Here is a 21,938-nt window from a genome sequence, read left to right as displayed (position 1 = left end):
TTTAAGGGGGGTAAAAGGAGGGAAGTTTTTTTTTTTTTTTTTTTTTTTTTTTTTTTAAGTTTAATACATGGTTGATCACGGGAGTTCTTGTTGTTTAATACATGTGTTTTCAGCTAAAACAGTCGATAGATATGAGACCCCAGAATTGCATTGTTTTGAAAGAGCTGCTTAAAAGCTGTTTTTAAAATCACCCCCTTTAGCATTGCACTATAGTCATAGACATTCAGACGGATGCTTTTAGTTGTTGCGTCATGCCTCACACTGTTTTTTAGATGTTTAGATGATGTGTTAAAAACAATAATAAAAAAAGTTTCAGGGTCCCGGTTTTATTCCACTGCGCTCTGTCTAGCTGTTTTTGAACAGAAGAAAGTGCTTTATGTAAACACTCCAAAAGAGACACATCTTATAGGGGTCAGGTGAACCTGAAATCTACTTAATTATACAGGGTTTCCTTAAGACTAATTAGTCTGCTTGTCTTGAAAATGTGTAGTTTTACACATCCTAATCAAGATGGACAAACTCTTTCTTCTCCCATCTCCTCCTCCTCCTCTTCCTCCTCTCCGCTCTCTTCCTGTCTCATTATTATTTCCCAGCATTGCCGCCTCCTTTCTTCCTCCTTGCACCATTCTTAACTCAGTTTTCCTCCCACAATTCCGTTCTCTTTTTTCTCTCTATTTCTCTGCCCTCTGTTATGCGGTTTCTTTTTTAGGTGTTAGCTCCTTAAATAAGGACCTGAGCATACCTTTCCCTCTCTCTCTATTTCTCTCTTGTTTTTAATGAGGAGAAGGGTCCCATTAGAGGTGGTATACTTGGTGTCATTGTGGCCAGTGAGATGGAGGGATTTAGGAAGAAAAAGAGGACCCTAATTCTAATTCTGGCTTATTTTCTCAAGATTTTAAAGATTAATGAAAAATCAGACTAATGACGCGTTAGTTTTAGCTAATGATTCGTTGACTTTGGTAGCTATTTTCTCTTGTCCGACCCACGTTTTTCTTTTCTCATTCCATTTCTCTTTCTATAATTTTGTTCTCTATATTCTCTCTCTCAGGTCTTCTCTCTCCTTCACCTGTACTTGCTTTCTCTTTCTTCTTTTTCTTTCTCACCGCTCCATCACTCCACCTCCATCCTCCAGCAGGTAGATTGCTCATAGTAAATAAATGAGCTCTACACTTCTCTCTCTCCATCTGACAGCAGCCATCTTTCACTCAGTGCAGCCATATGCCACACTGATATCTCTGAGATCCACTACGGCTGCAACATCTGCTGCTGATATATATATGTACACACACACACACACACACACACACACACACACACACATACACACACTCCCACACACACACACACACACAGATTTAGAAATGGTAGCAAGTTGAGGGAATAGTTTACTTAAAAATTAAAATTGTTATTATTTACTCATCCTCATACTTTTATGGTGCTCTAGCATCTTTTTTGAAGCTCCATTCGTTGGAGTTGCATCAAATTGAGCGATTACAGTACAGTTTTTCAAAATTTCACCTTTCAAAATTTTGGAGTCAAAGATTTTTTTAGTGACTTTGAAATAAATCTCTTACGCTCACCAGGGCTGCATTTGTTTGATCAAAATAATTGTGAAATATTATTACAATTTTAAATAGCTGGGTTCTATTTGAATGTAATTAAGATGTATATATACATCTATTCATATATATGTAATTAAATTTTGTGATGGCAAAGGTGAATTTTCAGCATCATTACTCCAGTCTTCTGTCACATGATCCTTTCTGAAACCATTATGATATGCTGATTTGGTTTTCAAGAAACGTTTCTTGTTATCAGTGTTGGAAACAGTTGTACTGCTTAATATTTTTGTGAAAACCGTGATACTTTTTTCAGGATTGTTTGTTTAAAAGACACTTTTTTTAATATAAATATTTTGTAACATTCACATTTAAAACAGTAGATTTACATATATTTAATGCATACTTTCTGAATATTAATTAAAAAAATGTAATTTATTTACTTATTTATTTCAGAAAGGGACAGTGTGCTTTAATCAACATTCATGAATGTAAATGTACCCAAGTTAGCCCGAAGGCTAATTTTCATTGGTAGTGCCTTTGCCAGATGTTATTAGGCATAAAGCTAAAAGGAAAAAAAAAATAACAACAATAATGTGACAAAATTATAAACGACAATATAAAATACAGTGGAATAGCAAATATAATACCATAAGTAAAAGAAAAAGAGAGAAAGATAAAGTATTGATATGGGTTAAGAAAAAAATATATAAAGTTGATGATATAGAAGAATCAACATCAGTGTTGATATTGTTGATTTTGAGTTGCCTCAGACTTTTAAATAGTACTGTGTGTTCCAAAGAGGTTTGAGTGTGGCATGAATGTAAGGAAATGGTGATAATTTTCTTTTTTTAGTGAACAGTCACTTTAAGAGGAAGATTCTGTACCTTCAGCATCTGCTTTGTTCCTCTTCACCCTCAAAACAAAGAGGGCTCAGCGGCGATGAGGATGTGATGGAGGGAGGGAGAGGTAGAAGTGCTAAACCATGTTACCCTAATCAAAGTGAAAGAGGATTTGAATGTGTTAATATTTAACATTTGAAAGTTTCCCTGTGAACATTCACACGACATTTGTGACGAACTGATGTTGCGACCTTCTGAAAACACCTCAAAATCACCTTTCATCTTTACCTCAGTGTTGTGCTTGCATCTCTACAAAGGGTGTTTTCAAAGTCAGGAATCCCTTTTCACGGATGTATGAGGTCGGTAGTGTCTCTGCAGACGAGTCAGCTCACACGCATGCATAATCGCAGACAGCTCAGTGAGATGAGAGGCAGATGCTGGTGTCAGAAGGAGGGAAAGAGAGGAATAAGATCAGGTGAAGGAGAAAAAGGGAGGTTTGCGGTCAGGGCCAGACTTGAACAGCTTGAGTGGAAATGATGCATGGAAAAGCATACAGTATGTGTAGTCTGAAACAGAATGATTGTATAAACACCAACTCACTGACACAAACGTACAGCTGCTTACAAATAAAGCTTGCCTCTCTGTTTATCTATTTTTTTTTTTAGGATCCAATGAATAAAATTGGACACATAGTTTTGACATCAGATATGCACCGTTTCTGATAGGTATGGACGTCATAACCGAAATCACTGTACAAGTAATTTTGTATTAAAGAAACGGTACAGTATTTGTCATGATGTAGTTATGTTTGCTTTAAATTTAACCTGATTTCTATGATTTCTATATTATACAAGGTAGCAACATATTTTGGAATGCATATCAGTTGAATTATTCCAGCAACCGTAATCAACAGGGACTGGTGTGACATGTCAGAACGCACATGTATTTTCCATTACAGTCAATGAAACGGTTTCGAGGTTAGAGTGCAGGATATTGTTTTCTGCTTGGTATCAATTTAAAAAAAACAAAACTGCACTCTGGATAAACGACAGTATGAATCTCTACTGGCTGACATATTTCTACCTCCTGTCCAGCCGTATTTTGTTTTCAAGAGAAGGGGAAAGGAAGGAATCGTGGTTTTTAACATCTGCTCCACTATAATAGCTGCTGTGTACACCTGCATCAGCGTGTGCTGATTTTGTTACAACTCTAAATGAGATGGCATAGAAAATTCAGCAATGCTGCATTAATGAGCTAATTAGCTTATTTGATGTGATTTTTTTTTTTTTTACACTATTTGATACTAGGCCACTGTCAAAACAAACAGACGCTTTCTGTCATAATAGCTTTGATAGATTGAGACATATCTGTCTGTCTGTCTGCCTATGTACAGACTGACTCAAATCTGTGTTATATCTGTCTGTGTTTTTTATTTGGGAAATACGTTTAAGGTGTCCGGTAGTGGGAAATGCTGTGCTTAATTGTCTCTTGCATTGGTGTGCAGTGGAGGTGTGTTTTTTTTATTAAGAGTTGAAGTGAGAAGATACAGTGTGGTAATTTTCTAATTAAAGTGTGTGTAAATTACGCACTGCTTGGTTTGATTAATCAATGAATTCATTATGACCTGGATAAGCTCATTAGCATGAGCCTGATGCGGCGCTAGTAGTCAGGAATGCCGCTGTGTATTTAAAGATGCAGGAAGTCACCTGGAATTATTGTTCCTCTCTTTTTTGATCTCGTCTCTCCTCTTTCTGTGTTGCGTGCCTCTAATTAGTGAGTGATGAATGTCCACACATGGGTTTCACTCAGCGAGTTTGAGTGTGTGTCACAGGTTCATTAATCAACTTCAGGGGAAGAGTAGCATACACACACTAGTTTACACCCTCCTCCCTCATTAGTTTCTGTGTTTAGATTTACACACAGTAAACAGTTCAGTCATACTTGAGTCCAGACAGCACAGAGCTGCTCATTAAAGTGATGAGCTTGACTTTAAAGTAGTGATCCTATTTCTGAGGCTGAAGATGAAGACTTGTGATTGTAGACAGACAGATGGACAGACAGAATTCCAGTGACTTATTCACCAGCCTAGGAAATATATTTCCCATTCATTTTCTCCATAAAAATCTTCAATAATCTTTAACTCTTTAATCTTCAATAATAACACTTGGGCCATATGATTTATGAATCATGATATCACAACATTATCATGAGGCCTTTTTGATCATGTTTTGTATTAATTTGAAATTAATAAGTACAATTTTTATAATATATATTTTTTTAAATAATGAAATGACAGAAATTACATTCACGACAGCCACCTGTCAATCTCATCAGGCAGAACAACCATCTGTATCGAGCAGTTCTGTAAATTGGTAAAAGTAAAAAAATAAATAAAAAAAGGTTGGCTCATCTGTCTGTCTCTTTCGTTCTTTATTTAAATTTTATTCTAGCTTGAAGCTCTGTGAATACTGCTTAATAGATATTTTTATTTCTCTTTATTCAGTTGTTTTGATAGTGGTTTATGTTGTTGTGATGTTAGTGCAGCTGTTTTGCTGGTATTGCAGTGTTTTAGTGAAGAATTTATGTGTTGTGATGCCCATAACAGCTTGTTAGTTTTAGCTTTATGCACAGCAGAAATGGTGAACAGGAAATAGTTATATGTTTTCTACTCCCCAACCTGTCTTCATCTTGCTCGTTCTCTCGTCCTCTTTCCTTGTTTGTCCCTCTCCTTCACGTCTGCTGTCTTTTCTGTTTTCCGTCAGGGGAAAGTCTGCTCCTCCATTAAGAACATACAAGGGTCCTTGACATTTAATTTCCTGTTTGTGGTGCTCTTTTGCCCTCTTCCTGTGTGTCATACTCGCTCTCCTCCATCTCTATCCTTCTCCATCTCATTCTCACTCCGTTTCACTTTTCTTTTGTGTCATTTCACTCGTCGGCTCATAATCCCTGATTTTTTTTTAACGTCAGACTCTTCACCTTTGAGCATTTTGAGATAATTTTGCAGAGAAATTTCCAGTTTTATTGCATTACATTAGCAGACTTTTCAAATTTGAAATGAACCTTTGGTACTTGTCTTATGATGCTGTACAGGTAGACAGCTCACAAGTTCTTGAAACAACTTTAGTCTTGAGTTTTGTCTGTGAGGAGTTTTGCTCATTAAAGAAATGTGCCTTATATGGCAATTAACTTGGTGTGAGAACCTGTGGCATTTCAGCATGTGTGTGTGACTCCTGGAGTGAGATAAATGAACCTACTTATGTCTGCGGGAACAGGTGGCTAAGTCAGCATGGTGGCCTGCTACACACGCTCACACACAGAGACCAGTAACAAATTGAGGCAATTTGTGTAAATTAAGAGATAACTAGATGGCTGCCCTTGTTGAGCAGTCATTGTAGTGTCCCCCCGAGCCACTGTGATGAGGGTCTCCCATATTGGCTCACATATGGATGTCCTTAAATGTGTCTTTAAAATAAACATAAAAATTAACCCAGTACACGTGAATCTGGTGTCTTTAAAGTTTGGTTGACTTATGTGTGTGTGTGTGTGTGTGTGTGTGTTTTATGGCCATTACCATAAGCAGGGTGTCTAATGGTTGATTTAATCCATAATTTATGTAATTATAACAATGCAGATGTGCGCTGGTTATCTTTTAGTTTATTTTATTATTATTATTATTTTACACAATATTTACTCAACACTTACTTTAAACAAATTGGATTTGCTTTTTGCTTTTGTGTGTTTAGGTGAGTGTGGTGCAGGACTCTGTGAACATCTCTGGTCAGAACACCATGAACATGGTGAAGGTTCCTGACTGCCGGCTGGCAGATGAACTGGGTGGACTGTGGGAACATTCCAGATTCACGGACTGCTCGCTGTGTGTCGCAGGGCAGGAGTTCCAGGCACACAAAGCCATACTGGCAGGTAACGTGGGAGAAACACACATTTGCATGCATTTTTTTTTCTGAGATTCACATATGCTGAGATTCGATCTTATGACAGTTTAAAGAAAATTATTGCAGAAGATTGTTACACATGAGTAATTTAAATATTTTCTTGATGTTAATTTTAGTTTAAGTTTTAGATTTTTTTTTTCATTTCTTTTTAATATTTCTATTTAGCTTTAATTTATTTTATTTCTGTTTTTCTAATTTTAGTACTTAAAGGGGTCATATGATGTTGCTAAAAAGAATATTATTTTATTTAATGAAATGTGTTTATGCGGTTTAAGGTTAAAAAAACACATTATTTTCCACATACTGTACATTATTGTTTCTCCTCTATGCCCCACCTTTCTGAAACGCATTGCTTTTTTACAAAGCTCATCGGTCTGAAAAGCGAGGTGTGCACTGATTGGCCAGCTATCTAGTGCGTTGTGATTGGCCGAATACCTCAAGCGTGTGACGGAAATGTTACTCCCCTTACCATACTGTGATGACAGTCCTCCATAAAATGTGCTGGACACATCCGAATATTTGGGTTGACGTGTTCTGGAACAGTGTTGTAAATACAACTTAACCACTGATTTCTAGTCGTGTTCTCTTTTAGAAGGCCAAACAAAGTAGCTTCACATGACGGGCTAGAGTGAGCGGAGGCCGGTGGGCCTGAGTGAGCGGCGGCGGGCTAGAGTGAGCGGAGGCCGGCGGGCGGGCTTGCGGCAACCACATGTGACGACCCTGGGCTGAACTCCGCTTCGTCCACGGTGAAAGCAGATCCGGCGATCCACAGCGCGAAGTTGATGTATTTCCTCAGTGACCAGCACGGATCAGCTCTAGGCATGACGAAGCAGATATCGTCCTCTTTTGGAATGCCAAAGTAGTTTCGCTTTCACAACGAAACACACCGAACACAAACACACACGCATCTTCACGACATGGCGGCAGCAACAATACTACAGTGAGAATAAAAGTTACGCCTTCTTTCTTTGCGTGAACATTTGGGCGGTGTTATGCAAATCTTCCCACATCGTGACGTAGACGTGTGGGGGCGTGTTAGAACGAGCCGTTTTAGGTAGGCATGGTTGACTCTTAACTTTTATAAAGAATATCTCTTTGGATTTGAGACTTTAGTCTTTGCAACTTTACAGATCTTCTTTATGCACCAAGAGCTTGTAACACTCCAAAGAGAAAGGAAAAATTGAAATCGCATCATATGACCCCTTTAAAAAATTTTGCCTGTGTAATTTTTTTCATTGAATGTTTTTAATTTATTTCAGTCTTATTTTAATTAATGAAACGATTTCTTATTGTTTTATGGCCAGGACACATCAAGCCGACGGTCGCCCGTTGGCCAACGTCAGGCCAACGGTGAGCGATGGTCGGGATAGTTTTGTTTGGTGTGTTCCACTCGTCGGCTCTCGTCGGCGGCAGTCTGCCCGATTCAACATGTTGCATCGGGGGTTGTCGGGACCGTCTCCGAGAGTGAGAGCTCTGATTGAATGTTCAGTTAAGCAAACGAGTCAGTGCCCGAGAATTAAAGCGAAAGTGATGAAAACAAGCACGTAAACGAAGGTGGTACGGACAGTAGGCTGTTTAAATGTTACGTGATCTTTCCCAATCATTCTAATACGCGAATGTTTTTATAACAACATGAGCCACTTAAAATTATTAAAGTTATCAACGTTACTGATATTCAAAATGGTAAGCAAGCACTGCTTTGTTTACGTTTCGTATATCTGCTTTTATCTCGTATATCTTTGTTTTTCGGTTTCTCCTTTTGAATGATGAATTTATACTATTGATAGCTGCTGATATAGACAGTTAATTCCTCTCGCGCATGCGCAGAACTCACGTGTTAGTTTGCCGTCGGCTGTAGTCTGTGCGACGTGTTTTTGGCCCGGCGCTGCCGATGAGGGGCGACAACACCGTCGGCTTTCGTCTCCGCTACTTCTTTGAAGTCGGCTTGGTGTGTCCCAGCCTTTAGTTTGCTTTAGTTATCAACAGCACGGATGCAGATATCTACAGACCAGTGTGGCTGTTGACCTTTATACATTAGTACATTTTAGTGACGGCAAAGAAAATTTTAAATAAAATAATTCACAACAAATTCACATTAAAAAAACTCCATTGAAAAGTTTATTTATAAATTTTTAAAGTTGTTGAAGTCGTGTCAGTAAATAAATCTCCCTCCGTCTTCTTTCTCTGTGTCTGTGTTCAAAACCAAAGACAGCTGTCTCATTGCTCAGTCAATCAGTCACTTAGCAGACAGCTTTTTAGTATAAATGCACCTTTTAAGGAATCTGGTTTTACATTTCAAGAGCAAATACATGTGAGCTTTAGAGATAACCAAGTGAATATTTAATGACTACAGTGCCAATATCTTGTCAAAAATGAATCATAAGTTGAAAATGTAAATGTATAAACTATTTCACTGTTTTCAACAGTGAGAAGTGAACTCAACAGTGAGCTCTGTCAGACATATAACTAGCTGTCGCTCATGGTGAGGCGGGATTCTTCGTTATCTGGCTGTACCTGGTAGTCCTCATTAATCGCCGTGGAGACAGAGCTGATCGGCTGGTGTTTGAGCTGTGATTAGACTCTGTGTGTGTGTGAGGGAGAGAATGTGCCAGACTTCACACACTCCTTTAAACAAGTTGCCCTAGAGAGATCTGACTCCATATTCTGACTTAACAGAGAGTGTAAGGTCTGAGCCGCCATCATCCCCTGGGTTAATCAGCCAAAAGGATCGCCAATTGCACCAAGGCACAAATTGTCTGCGGAACCACTGTTAGATGTTTCGTTTTTGATGTTGATCACTGAAACATTTCCTCAGAATCTTTGTTCACCATCCCTCTTGTGATTTAACAAAAAAGCACTTTACAAATAAATTGAATCGATTACGTCATTTGCCAAGTTTCATGAAAGCAGTACTTTTTCTTATATAAAAGAGTAGACCGTATTGTAGCTTTCCTTTTCAGGTTTTTATAGTTGGTTTTTGTTTTTGTTTTTTGCTTCATATCAAAGTTTGTAATGTTGTGATTCATCTTAGAGCTTGTTGAGTTTGTTCATGGCATGAACTCTTTATCGAAGAACATTTTGAAATTGCCTTTGGAGAACATGAATGGGAAAAATACTTGGGGAACCAAGGCTGCTGAAAAAGTGTCCTGTCGCTGTTTCACTCTTATTATAATTACCAGATTTTTTTTTTTTCATAAGTTTTTTTGTTGTGTATTATAAACAAAAAACTAATAGAACTGAACTTTAAATAAATTAGATCCAAAAGTAAATATTAAAACAATTATGGCAAAAGCACATTGAAAATATGAAAATTAAAGCTAATTCAAAATATTAAGAACTCCAATATTATATAAATAATACTAAAATGACACTTATTTGCACTGATTGCCGCTTACACTTCCCCTAACACACTTCCTGTTCTTCCTCTTATCATCATCAATGTTAGACCCATGCTTCACCATTTGCTGATCCAGTATTCCTCTGTCTCTCTCCTCCTGTCGTATCCCCCCTTTCCCAGAGTTTCATCATGCACCGTTTTTTGGGACAGGATGTGCTTGCGTTTGTGGAGCAGTGAGATTTCCTGTTGTTCCTTTTACTTGTGCGGCTTATTAGCTTTGTGAAGATCCATGCAAATGTGTGAGGCTGAGTTTAGTGTTGAGAGAGAGAGAGAGAGTGTGTGCTTAATAGATAAATGATGGGATCTGGGGCTCAGTTTGTGCATAGGCACGTGTAAAAGTGAGTGTGGCCGCATGTACGTGTCAGTGCGTGTGTGTGTGTCAGGCTTAGATGATGGCTGTGATGTCTGTAGAATATTGATGGATTTGATGTTCCAATAGAGCAAATCTAAAGAGAATTGAGAGGAAATGCCTCATCAGAGAGTAAACAGATGAGTTGCCTGTTACACACACACACACACACACACACACACACACACACACACACACACACACACACACACACATATATATATATGAAAATCTGCTCATGAACTTGTTTGAACACTTCAGTGACTTTTCACACTGGAGCTTCTGGTGAGGACCTGAGTGCTTTTGATGCCCACTTTTTTTTTAATTTTTTTTTTTAGTGTGGAGTTGCTTTAGGTACCGAGAAAACTCAGTGGAAAGCCTGCATTCTTCATCTCTTGCGATGCATCCATAGGGACTGTTTTGTCTGTACAGTGAAAATCACTGAGGACCGAAATAACAAATAATATTGAAAACCTTTGACTTTCATTATATGGACCAAGAAAAAACACTCTTCTTTTGTGTTCCACAGAAGTCAAATACACCACTGTTTGAAAGTTAGAGGTCAGTAAGTTTGTTTTGTTGTTTTTTTTGGTTGGTTGGTTTTGAAAGACGTCTCTTATGCTCACCAAGGCTGCATTTCTTTGATTAAATATACAGTTAAAATGTAATATTGTAAAAGTATTACATTTTAATAATTGAATAATGTTTTCTATTTAAATATATTGCAAAATGTAATTTATTCCTTTGATGGCAAAGCTGGATTTTCAGCAGTCATTATTCCAATCTTCAGTGTCACATGATCCATCATGTCGCTGTTGATCAATTTAATGTGTCCTTGCTGAATAAAATTATTCATTTCTTAAAATCTTACTGACTTACTTGAATGGTAATGTTTGGAATTATATGATGAGTGAATTTTCGGTAATACTTTAAATTATTGAACACGCATTCACTATTAACTAAGAGTTTTCCCTCAATAAACTCCTAATTTGCTGCTTATTGATAGTAGTTATATAGTTGTTGTAGTAGTTAGGTTTAGGTATGGGATAGGGCTAGGGGTCTAGAACATGGTCATGCAGAATAAGGCATTAATATGTGTTAAGTACTAATAAACAGCCAATATACTTGTAAAATGCATGCTAATAAGCAACTATTTAATAGTGAACTAGTGAATAGTGTTCCTCAATCTAAAGAGTTGTCAAATTTTCATGTTTGGCAACCTGTACTTTTGTAGTTTTGGTCATAGATTTGAATAAACAAAAGCATCACCACAAACTTTCCTTTTCTTAGTGACTGAGCCTCTTCAGTTTTACCTAGGTAAATTTGTTACTAGTTTTTGGTGATGTACTCATATTGACACAAAAGTGCCACAGTTCATTCATAGCAAAAACTGCAGTCTGCAGGGGGAGGGAGGTAAAACAGAAAGCCTGTGACTTTAGGCTACACAGACTTTTATTTTCTGTAATAGCCTTTAGTAAATAGTTCTGTTTGCTTTTGAGTGAACTTTTTCATTTGACCTTGCTGTGTTTCTGTGTCTGCGGGTGGGGTGGAGTTCCTAACAGTTGCTGGATTAATTGGTTTAGCTGTGATGGACGGGCCGGGACGGAAAAGCCTTTGTTACCAGCACGACAATCAACAAAGCACTAGTGCTCCGGCAGCCTTGGACAGAAGAGAGAAACTCTCACAGCACTCATTCTGCCACATTAATCAGGGCAGGAACAGAAAGGGAATGAGGCTTTCTGAGCTATACATTAATTTGCTTTTTTGAGTGACTCTGTCCTTTTGTGCGCTCACATGCTCTCATACGGTGGAGGTCAGTGGTCGTGTGAGTTTGTTGTTGGGTGCTCAAGGGACACGGCAGGAGCTCAAAAGAGGAAAGGCCAGACTCTGACACAATTACACGTTATGCTTTTACAGCAGTTTCAACAACCTGAACTGCATCAGGTCCAATTACATCACATTTTAAACCTCCAAAAGCGCAGTCAGTTGACTATGTCTCAATGACATAGAGTTGAATAAATTCTAGATTGTTTTAAGGCCTGCGTAAGCTTCACTTTCCACGTTCCATTCTGTTCCGTCTCACGCACAGCTTTCAGAGTATAGTCAACTGCGGATGAGTTGTTATAATCTGTTGATATATTAATTAATATTTTATTATTATTATTATTGATGCTATTTTTTATTATTATTATTGATACTATTATTACTATTAATACAATAATTACATTAACAAATTATATATTTTTAATAACGACAACAAAATAAAAATATTAATTATCATCATCATTATGGATACTACTATTGTTATTGAAGAATTACAACAATGACCCATTATTATATTATTTTAATAATAATACCGTAAACAACAGCAACACAGTAATAATAATAATAATACTTCACTTTGGGTATATCCATCAAGTTCCAAACATTGTTTGCCTCTGTTTTAGATAAAGCATTGCTGATTAGCACATGTGTAAAGAGAGTCTGTGGAAGTTGAGGAGTCTTGGGGGTTTTCTGACCTGACTTTCTGAGACTGTGTGATTGACAGGGTTCTGATGTGATTTGTTGTCTAGAACCGAGTTGAGATAAACGACGTGGAGGCTGAGGTCTTTAAAGAGATGATGTTCTTCATCTACACTGGCAAAGCACCCAACCTGGACAAGATGGCTGATGACCTGCTCGCTGCTGCTGACAAGGTGAGTAATGCTCGCACACAAGCAGTGGCGGTCTGGCCATCTGAAGCACCGGGAGTTTTCCCGGTGGGCCGGCCCAGTAAATGTAAAGAATGAATTACAGTAAATATACGTAGCCTATCCCTCCATCGGCCCAGACGAATGGCCCGTGCGGCCCATTTGAGACAAACATTCTAATTAATTTAGCGTGTTCTGGCTCAAAGCGCTCGTCAATGTCAAAATGTTTTAACCAATCAAATTGAAGAAGGCGGGATTTACTGTTCACAGAAGCTGAGCTGAGCTGCGCTGCGCGGCATTTGAATGCGAGCTGAGGTAAGATGTAAACAGCTAAACATAATGAGGCAATTCAGCAATATTTGCCAACAGTTTACAAAAATTGTTTAACGACAGACAATAATTTTCAGGCATGCAAACTATGTGGCCTACTGGCCTTTTCGAATTTCTCAGATTTTAATGCCATTTACATTGTTTGCCACAGTGTATATAGAAACATTAATGTAGCTGTTTTCAGCATACGTTTGTATATCATTATATTTCTTCCGAAATTTCATGTGTCTAAGAAAATGTTTCAAAAAACAGTAAAAATATAATTCTCAAACTTACTCTAGAACATTGTAAATCTGAAGACTTTCGCTTTCAAGTGCCGTGATTAGGAAAGTTTTATTTTTCTATTAAAGATATTTTAATGTAAATGTTTTAACGGTTTAATGTTTAAAACTGCAGTCTGTAACTTTTTTTGGTTAAAATTGATCCAAAATCATTATTTGAGCAAGTACATAACCAGACAGTGTTCAAAACTATCGTCTTACTTTAGCGCAATTCACAACGGTTAGCTTATAATAATGTTTTCTTATTTGAGTGGTACGGGTAGGTTTTTGCGGGAAATTCGAGCATGGCACTGCGTCGTTACGTCACGTCTGTAAACATAAAGAAGTTGTCCCGGCTACTAGGCTATCGCATGTGAGGATCCTGCAGGAGCAGATCGTTAGCCTTTTCTCACAGCAGCCAGAATAATTAAATGTATCATTTTGATGGCGGTTTGTAATCCAGAGAGTACTGTGTGTTTATGAAACACATGTGAATGAAATGAAATTATATTCCCGTTTTAAATGTGCTTCTGATTACAGATAGCCTGGGATTTCAAAAGATTTGTATTTTAAAGACAACCAGTTCGAAGGGAGCATAGTTAGCTTTTTAAGTTAAAAGAATTTCTTAATATGAAATTCAAATGGTATGACAATTAGAGATTAGACTGTACAGAAATTGAAATCTACAAGCTAATACACACTATATTCACATAGTCACGTAATGCTGATGTTGTTAACATTAACAATTTGAGAATAAAGTATAACAATAATAATAATTAGCATGATTTGATGTGATATAAGCTAACCGATCTTTAGGTATAATCACCATTGGTAGCGAGGTTTATGGTAATGCCGTCAATGTCAAAATGTTTTAACCAATCAAATTGAAGAAGGCGGGATTTACTGTTCACAGAAGCTGAGCTGAGCTGCGCTGCGCGGCATTTGAATGCGAGCTGAGGTAAGATGTAAACAGCTAAACATAATGAGGCAATTCAGCAATATTTGCCAACAGTTTACAAAAATTGTTTAACGACAGACAATAATTTTCAGGCATGCAAACTATGTGGCCTACTGGCCTTTTCGAATTTCTCAGATTTTAATGCCATTTACATTGTTTGCCACAGTGTATATAGAAACATTAATGTAGCTGTTTTCAGCATACGTTTGTATATCATTATATTTCTTCCGAAATTTCATGTGTCTAAGAAAATGTTTCAAAAAACAGTAAAAATATAATTCTCAAACTTACTCTAGAACATTGTAAATCTGAAGACTTTCGCTTTCAAGTGCCGTGATTAGGAAAGTTTTATTTTTCTATTAAAGATATTTTAATGTAAATGTTTTAACGGTTTAATGTTTAAAACTGCAGTCTGTAACTTTTTTTGGTTAAAATTGATCCAAAATCATTATTTGAGCAAGTACATAACCAGACAGTGTTCAAAACTATCGTCTTACTTTAGCGCAATTCACAACGGTTAGCTTATAATAATGTTTTCTTATTTGAGTGGTACGGGTAGGTTTTTGCGGGAAATTCGAGCATGGCACTGCGTCGTTACGTCACGTCTGTAAACATAAAGAAGTTGTCCCGGCTACTAGGCTATCGCATGTGAGGATCCTGCAGGAGCAGATCGTTAGCCTTTTCTCACAGCAGCCAGAATAATTAAATGTATCATTTTGATGGCGGTTTGTAATCCAGAGAGTACTGTGTGTTTATGAAACACATGTGAATGAAATGAAATTATATTCCCGTTTTAAATGTGCTTCTGATTACAGATAGCCTGGGATTTCAAAAGATTTGTATTTTAAAGACAACCAGTTCGAAGGGAGCATAGTTAGCTTTTTAAGTTAAAAGAATTTCTTAATATGAAATTCAAATGGTATGACAATTAGAGATTAGACTGTACAGAAATTGAAATCTACAAGCTAATACACACTATATTCACATAGTCACGTAATGCTGATGTTGTTAACATTAACAATTTGAGAATAAAGTATAACAATAATAATAATTAGCATGATTTGATGTGATATAAGCTAACCGATCTTTAGGTATAATCACCATTGGTAGCGAGGTTTATGGTAATGCTTTTTTCCTCAGTTGGTCAGAACAAATGTGGCAGACTTATTACTTGTTCAGATGACAATATCCGGTGAAAATCCTTATTTGGGTCATATATTCCAAGACGTAGGCTAGAATCTGTGATTGCGAAGTACAGTAAATATCCACACAGGTGCGGTGACTGACTGCCACACATACTCCTCAAAACATTCGATTCATCCGCGCTGGAGCTGTGCCGCCACACATCCCTCGCAAGGAAGATAATTCCCCGCACAACTGCAATTGCAGGTTTTAAACAGAGATGGCGATCAAAGAGGCAAAACTTATGGACTGCAGCTTTAAATGTATTTTTTTTTCTGTGATCAAAGCTGAATTTTCAGCGCCATTACTCCAGGCTTCAGTGTCACATGGTCTTTCAAAAATCATTCTAATATGCTGATTTGCTGCTTAATTATTTTCAATTATTATTTGTGCTCAGTTATTAATAAGGGTTTTTATTATTATCAATACTGAAAACCGTTTTTGTTTCTTAATATTTTTGTGGAAACTGTGACACTAACTTTTTCAGGATTATTTGTTGAATGCAAAGTTAAAGAACAAAATTTTTATATATAAATAATTTGTAATAAGTATATTTTTACTGTCACTTAAATCAATTTAATGCAACCTTGTTGAAGAAAAGTATTATTATTATTATTATTATTATTTTAAATCTTACTTTAGACAATGGTGATGTATCACATTTTCCACAAAAATATGAAGCAGCACAACTGTTTTTAACAGTGATAAAAATCAGAAATGTTTTTCGAGCAAATCAGCATATTAGGATGATTTCTGAAGGATCATGTAACACTGAAGACTTTTCAGCATACGTTTGTATATCATTATATTTCTTCCGAAATTTCATGTGTCTAAGAAAATGTTTCAAAAAACAGTAAAAATATAATTCTCAAACTTACTCTAGAACATTGTAAATCTGAAGACTTTCGCTTTCAAGTGCCGTGATTAGGAAAGTTTTATTTTTCTATTAAAGATATTTTAATGTAAATGTTTTAACGGTTTAATGTTTAAAACTGCAGTCTGTAACTTTTTTTGGTTAAAATTGATCCAAAATCATTATTTGAGCAAGTACATAACCAGACAGTGTTCAAAACTATCGTCTTACTTTAGCGCAATTCACAACGGTTAGCTTATAATAATGTTTTCTTATTTGAGTGGTACGGGTAGGTTTTTGCGGGAAATTCGAGCATGGCACTGCGTCGTTACGTCACGTCTGTAAACATAAAGAAGTTGTCCCGGCTACTAGGCTATCGCATGTGAGGATCCTGCAGGAGCAGATCGTTAGCCTTTTCTCACAGCAGCCAGAATAATTAAATGTATCATTTTGATGGCGGTTTGTAATCCAGAGAGTACTGTGTGTTTATGAAACACATGTGAATGAAATGAAATTATATTCCCGTTTTAAATGTGCTTCTGATTACAGATAGCCTGGGATTTCAAAAGATTTGTATTTTAAAGACAACCAGTTCGAAGGGAGCATAGTTAGCTTTTTAAGTTAAAAGAATTTCTTAATATGAAATTCAAATGGTATGACAATTAGAGATTAGACTGTACAGAAATTGAAATCTACAAGCTAATACACACTATATTCACATAGTCACGTAATGCTGATGTTGTTAACATTAACAATTTGAGAATAAAGTATAACAATAATAATAATTAGCATGATTTGATGTGATATAAGCTAACCGATCTTTAGGTATAATCACCATTGGTAGCGAGGTTTATGGTAATGCTTTTTTCCTCAGTTGGTCAGAACAAATGTGGCAGACTTATTACTTGTTCAGATGACAATATCCGGTGAAAATCCTTATTTGGGTCATATATTCCAAGACGTAGGCTAGAATCTGTGATTGCGAAGTACAGTAAATATCCACACAGGTGCGGTGACTGACTGCCACACATACTCCTCAAAACATTCGATTCATCCGCGCTGGAGCTGTGCCGCCACACATCCCTCGCAAGGAAGATAATTCCCCGCACAACTGCAATTGCAGGTTTTAAACAGAGATGGCGATCAAAGAGGCAAAACTTATGGACTGCAGCTTTAAATGTATTTTTTTTTCTGTGATCAAAGCTGAATTTTCAGCGCCATTACTCCAGGCTTCAGTGTCACATGGTCTTTCAAAAATCATTCTAATATGCTGATTTGCTGCTTAATTATTTTCAATTATTATTTGTGCTCAGTTATTAATAAGGGTTTTTATTATTATCAATACTGAAAACCGTTTTTGTTTCTTAATATTTTTGTGGAAACTGTGACACTAACTTTTTCAGGATTATTTGTTGAATGCAAAGTTAAAGAACAAAATTTTTATATATAAATAATTTGTAATAAGTATATTTTTACTGTCACTTAAATCAATTTAATGCAACCTTGTTGAAGAAAAGTATTATTATTATTATTATTATTATTTTAAATCTTACTTTAGACAATGGTGATGTATCACATTTTCCACAAAAATATGAAGCAGCACAACTGTTTTTAACAGTGATAAAAATCAGAAATGTTTTTCGAGCAAATCAGCATATTAGGATGATTTCTGAAGGATCATGTAACACTGAAGACCAGAGTAATTATGCTGAAAATTCAGCTTTGATCACAGAAATAAATCATTGTATGCATCATTGTATGCCATATATTTGCATAGAAAACAGCTATTTTAAATTGTAACTCTATATATTTCACATATTACAGTTTACTGTAATTTTCATCATAACCTTTCTTCATTAAAAAAAGAAAATTGAAAGGTACACTAAAAACAGTCCACATTCTGCACTACATTCCAAGTCTTCTAGAGCAGAGCATTGTTATATGGACTGATATTATGGTAGGCATTTAACTTTAGTGATATTAAACTGTCTGTCTAAGACCGTGTTTCTCAACCCTGGTCCTGAGCACCCCGCAACACTGCACATTTTGTATGTCTCCCTTATCTGACACCCATTTCAGGTCCTGGAGTTTCTTTTAATGAGCTAATGAGTTGAATCAGGTGTGTTTGATTAGGGAGACACACAAAATGTGCAGTGCTGGGGGGTGCCCAGGGCCAGGGTTGAGAAACACTGCTCTAAGAGATGTGTAAAAATATTATTAACAAATTGCCATATACATCAGGAAAGACAAGTTACAATGTAAAGAGGTATGATGGTCATTCATTAATGTTAGTGATAATAAAAAAAAATATATATATATATTTCTGTATTGTGTTATATTTGTATGTTAGTAAGTGGTGTTAAAAATAGCTCTAATGAGCTGGTGGGTTTATGGTGTGGTGGGCCGCTCTATGCCAAAAAGTCCAGGGCCACTTTTTAGCTCCAGTCTGCCCCTGCACACAAGCACCACATTTAGCTGAATACAGTGGGGCAAAAAAGTATTTAGTCAGCCACCACCAAATACTTATTTTCCACCATAATTTGCAAATAAATTCTTAAAAAATCCTACAATGTGATTTTCTGGATTTTTTTTCTCATTTTGTCTCTCATAGTTGAGATATACCTATGATGAAAATTACAGGCCTCTCTCATCTTTTTAAGTGGGAGAACTTGCACAATTGGTGGCTGACTAAATACTTTTTTTCCCCACTGTACATGCCAAACAGCATTTTTTCTTCTAATCTAAGAACAAAAATAATTTTTTTTTAATTAAGTGTCAATGTCTTTGCCATTTAATGACAACGTATTTCTTTGTTGTTTCTTCACACTATTGCATTCACATCACATTTATTTTCTTGGCTATACCTATGATGAAAATTACAGGCCTCTCTCATCTTTTTAAGTGGGAGAACTTGCACAATTGGTGGCTGACTAAATACTTTTTTCCCCACTGTACATGCCAAACAGCATTTTTTCTTCTAATCTAAGAACAAAAATTATTATTTTTTTATTAAATGTCAATGTCTTTGCCATTTAATGACAACGTATTTCTTTGTTGTTTCTTCACACTATTGCATTCACATCACATTTATTTTCTTGGCAGACATGCCAACAAAAAATGACCAGAATGTACATGTGTCGTGAGCTTCAGCAGCTAGCAAAAATGATAATCGCATTTTAAAACAGAGCCAATATCTGCCAATAGCAATGCAACATCTGCTTTGTTTTGTCAACACAAGCTCACAGACACACATTTTTATTGAAGTGCAATCTCTCTGTCTTTAGTATGCTCTAGAGCGGCTGAAGGTGATGTGTGAAGATGCTTTGTGCACCAGTCTGTCTGTGGAAAACGCAGCAGAGATTCTGATCTTGGCCGATCTGCACAGCGCTGACCAGCTGAAGACACAGGCTGTCGACTTCATCAACTAGTGAGTGCTACTCCTGTCAGGCTAGTAGTTCAGATTTTAGATAGATAGATCTTTCCACACTTATCTTTCATGCTCTGTTTTTTAGATTTTATTTTATTTTACTAACTTGTTCAGTCTCTTTGCAGCAGCTTTATTGGACGGTGTAATTTTGAGTTGATTTCGTGGATGGCAGTAACTTGGCTGGCGTGAAACTGGACTGTGGCCATCTCATTTCAGCTCTCTCTTTCCCCATCTCTATACAAAACACCCACCGCCACAACAACAGCAGAGACAGAGGGAGATCAATAACAAGGGCAACACAGAAAATAAACATGCACACCAACACCCCCTCCCAAACTGATTCGTCCTCTCTGCCCTTCTTTTCTTGCACTCATTTTTGCTGTTTATGTTATTGGTTTATGTGCTCGTCTTTCTCTTCTCAAATGGTTTTATTGCCGCACATAGGAGTCTAGTATCAGAGTGCAGCAGTTTTCCCACAGCACCAGACTCTTTCCAGCCATCACAGGACAGTGACTGCTAGTGGGAGTATCCCCACTGCTCAGAAAAAAGAGAGAAATTTTACAAATTAATAAAGTCAAAAAATACAATGAAAATAGAGAAGTTTTCTATTGAGTTGCCCTTGCCTTTTGAACATGGTAGCAAACATGCAGCATAGCCATTGTAGTCCAGAACGAATGACTCTTATGATCTAGTTGTTTTTCAGTTCCACATACAAATTAATCGCAAACTTTTAAATTGAAACAAAAGCCTGTCCAACATACATACATTTTGGTTCCATAAAATACATTTCATACAGTGCTTAATCTTGTTTGTTTAAAAAAGAAAAAAAAAAGTACTGTGCACCAAATCACACATAATAATTGCTGTGCATCTTCACAAAAACCGAGAGACGCAAAACCAAAAAAGAAAATGCGTGAAGACTTCTAGAAAATATTTTTGGGAAATTTCAGAGATGTTTCTAATTTATTGCTTTTGATACTGAATATTTAATAGTGTGTGCTTGTTTCCTTTTTTAAATTTACGTTACCTTTGCTGTCATCTACCTCACTTACCTCAGTTTATTGAGGCACAAGTCGTAGTTAACGGCTTGTTAATAGCGAGAATTAGACCTTAAAATAAAGTGTGACTGTGTTTTTTATAATGTTATGATGTCCAAATTCACTAGATTCAGCATTTAAAATGATTTATTTTAGTTTTCAGTGGTTATTTTTAATTTATTTAGACAAAAAATAGTGTTAGTTATGACAGGTTATCAGCCAGGACATTTAAATAATTGTCGGCTTATAGGTATCAACCAGAATTGTTATATTGGTGGTGCTTTAGAGAGACTGTACTCTTGCAAGAGAAGTGGGTTTGAGTCTCTTTTCCACTGACTCATTTACAAACACAAGCTTTTTTTACGTTACCTTTGCTGTCATCTACCTCACTTACCTCAGTTTATTGAGGCACAAGTCGTAGTTAACGGCTTGTTAATAGCGAGAATTAGACCTTAAAATAAAGTGTGACTGTGTTTTTTATAATGTTATGATGTCCAAATTCACTAGATTCAGCATTTAAAATGATTTATTTTAGTTTTCAGTGGTTATTTTTTATTTATTTAGACAAAAAATAGTGTTAGTTATGACAGGTTATCAGCCAGGACATTTAAATAATTGTCGGCTTATAGGTATCAACCAGAATTGTAATATTGGTGGTGCTTTAGAGAGACTGTACTCTTGCAAGAGAAGTGGGTTTGAGTCTCTTTTCCACTGACTCATTTACAAACACAAGCTTTTTCATAACCTGGCTTCCAAATGGAGTAGTTCAGATGGTCTTGGTTTGGTCTCATTTTACTGTGCGAATAAATTTGACAAATCCAATGAGGAGTGTAAAAATGGGGAAATGCTTATTGATTTTTTATTTTTATTTGTATTTTTCCTTGTGATGTTCATTTGGGATTTTTCCTCCTTGTAGCACTTGTGTATTTGAATCCAGGCTTTCTGTATGGAAAAAAAAAAGCAGAAAAAACGAACCTGTCTGCATTTGTGTTTTTCTTTTTGTTTTGTAACAGGCACAACGTGTTTGTGTTACAGGCATATCTTAGCGGTTATCCTGCTCTCTGCTGATACCATTCTCTCTTTATATTTGCTCACAGTCGT

At 36.5% G+C, this 21,938-nt stretch overlaps 1 protein-coding gene across 1 annotated transcript in view; it reads left to right on the top strand.

Moving 5' to 3' along the window:
- Window positions 1-19,819, top strand: part of LOC107582905 (speckle-type POZ protein-like) — an 88,613-nt gene extending 68,794 nt beyond the window's left edge. Inside the window, exons 7-9 of the mRNA XM_016268933.1 lie at window positions 6,145-6,318; window positions 12,674-12,796; window positions 19,658-19,819. Coding sequence (XP_016124419.1) covers window positions 6,145-6,318; window positions 12,674-12,796; window positions 19,658-19,801 — 441 coding nt within the window. The 3' untranslated portion in view covers window positions 19,802-19,819. The remainder of the gene's footprint in view (window positions 1-6,144; window positions 6,319-12,673; window positions 12,797-19,657) is intronic.
- The last annotated feature ends 2,119 nt before the right edge of the window (window positions 19,820-21,938 follow it).

The sequence above is a fragment of the Sinocyclocheilus grahami genome, unplaced genomic scaffold (assembly GCF_001515645.1).
Source record: "Sinocyclocheilus grahami isolate Dianchi unplaced genomic scaffold, SAMN03320097.WGS_v1.1 scaffold48.1, whole genome shotgun sequence".
In the NCBI taxonomy this organism is placed as follows: Eukaryota; Metazoa; Chordata; class Actinopteri; order Cypriniformes; family Cyprinidae; genus Sinocyclocheilus; species Sinocyclocheilus grahami.
Note: the sequence above shows the minus strand (reverse complement) of the source record. Positions and strands in the feature narration are given on the sequence as shown.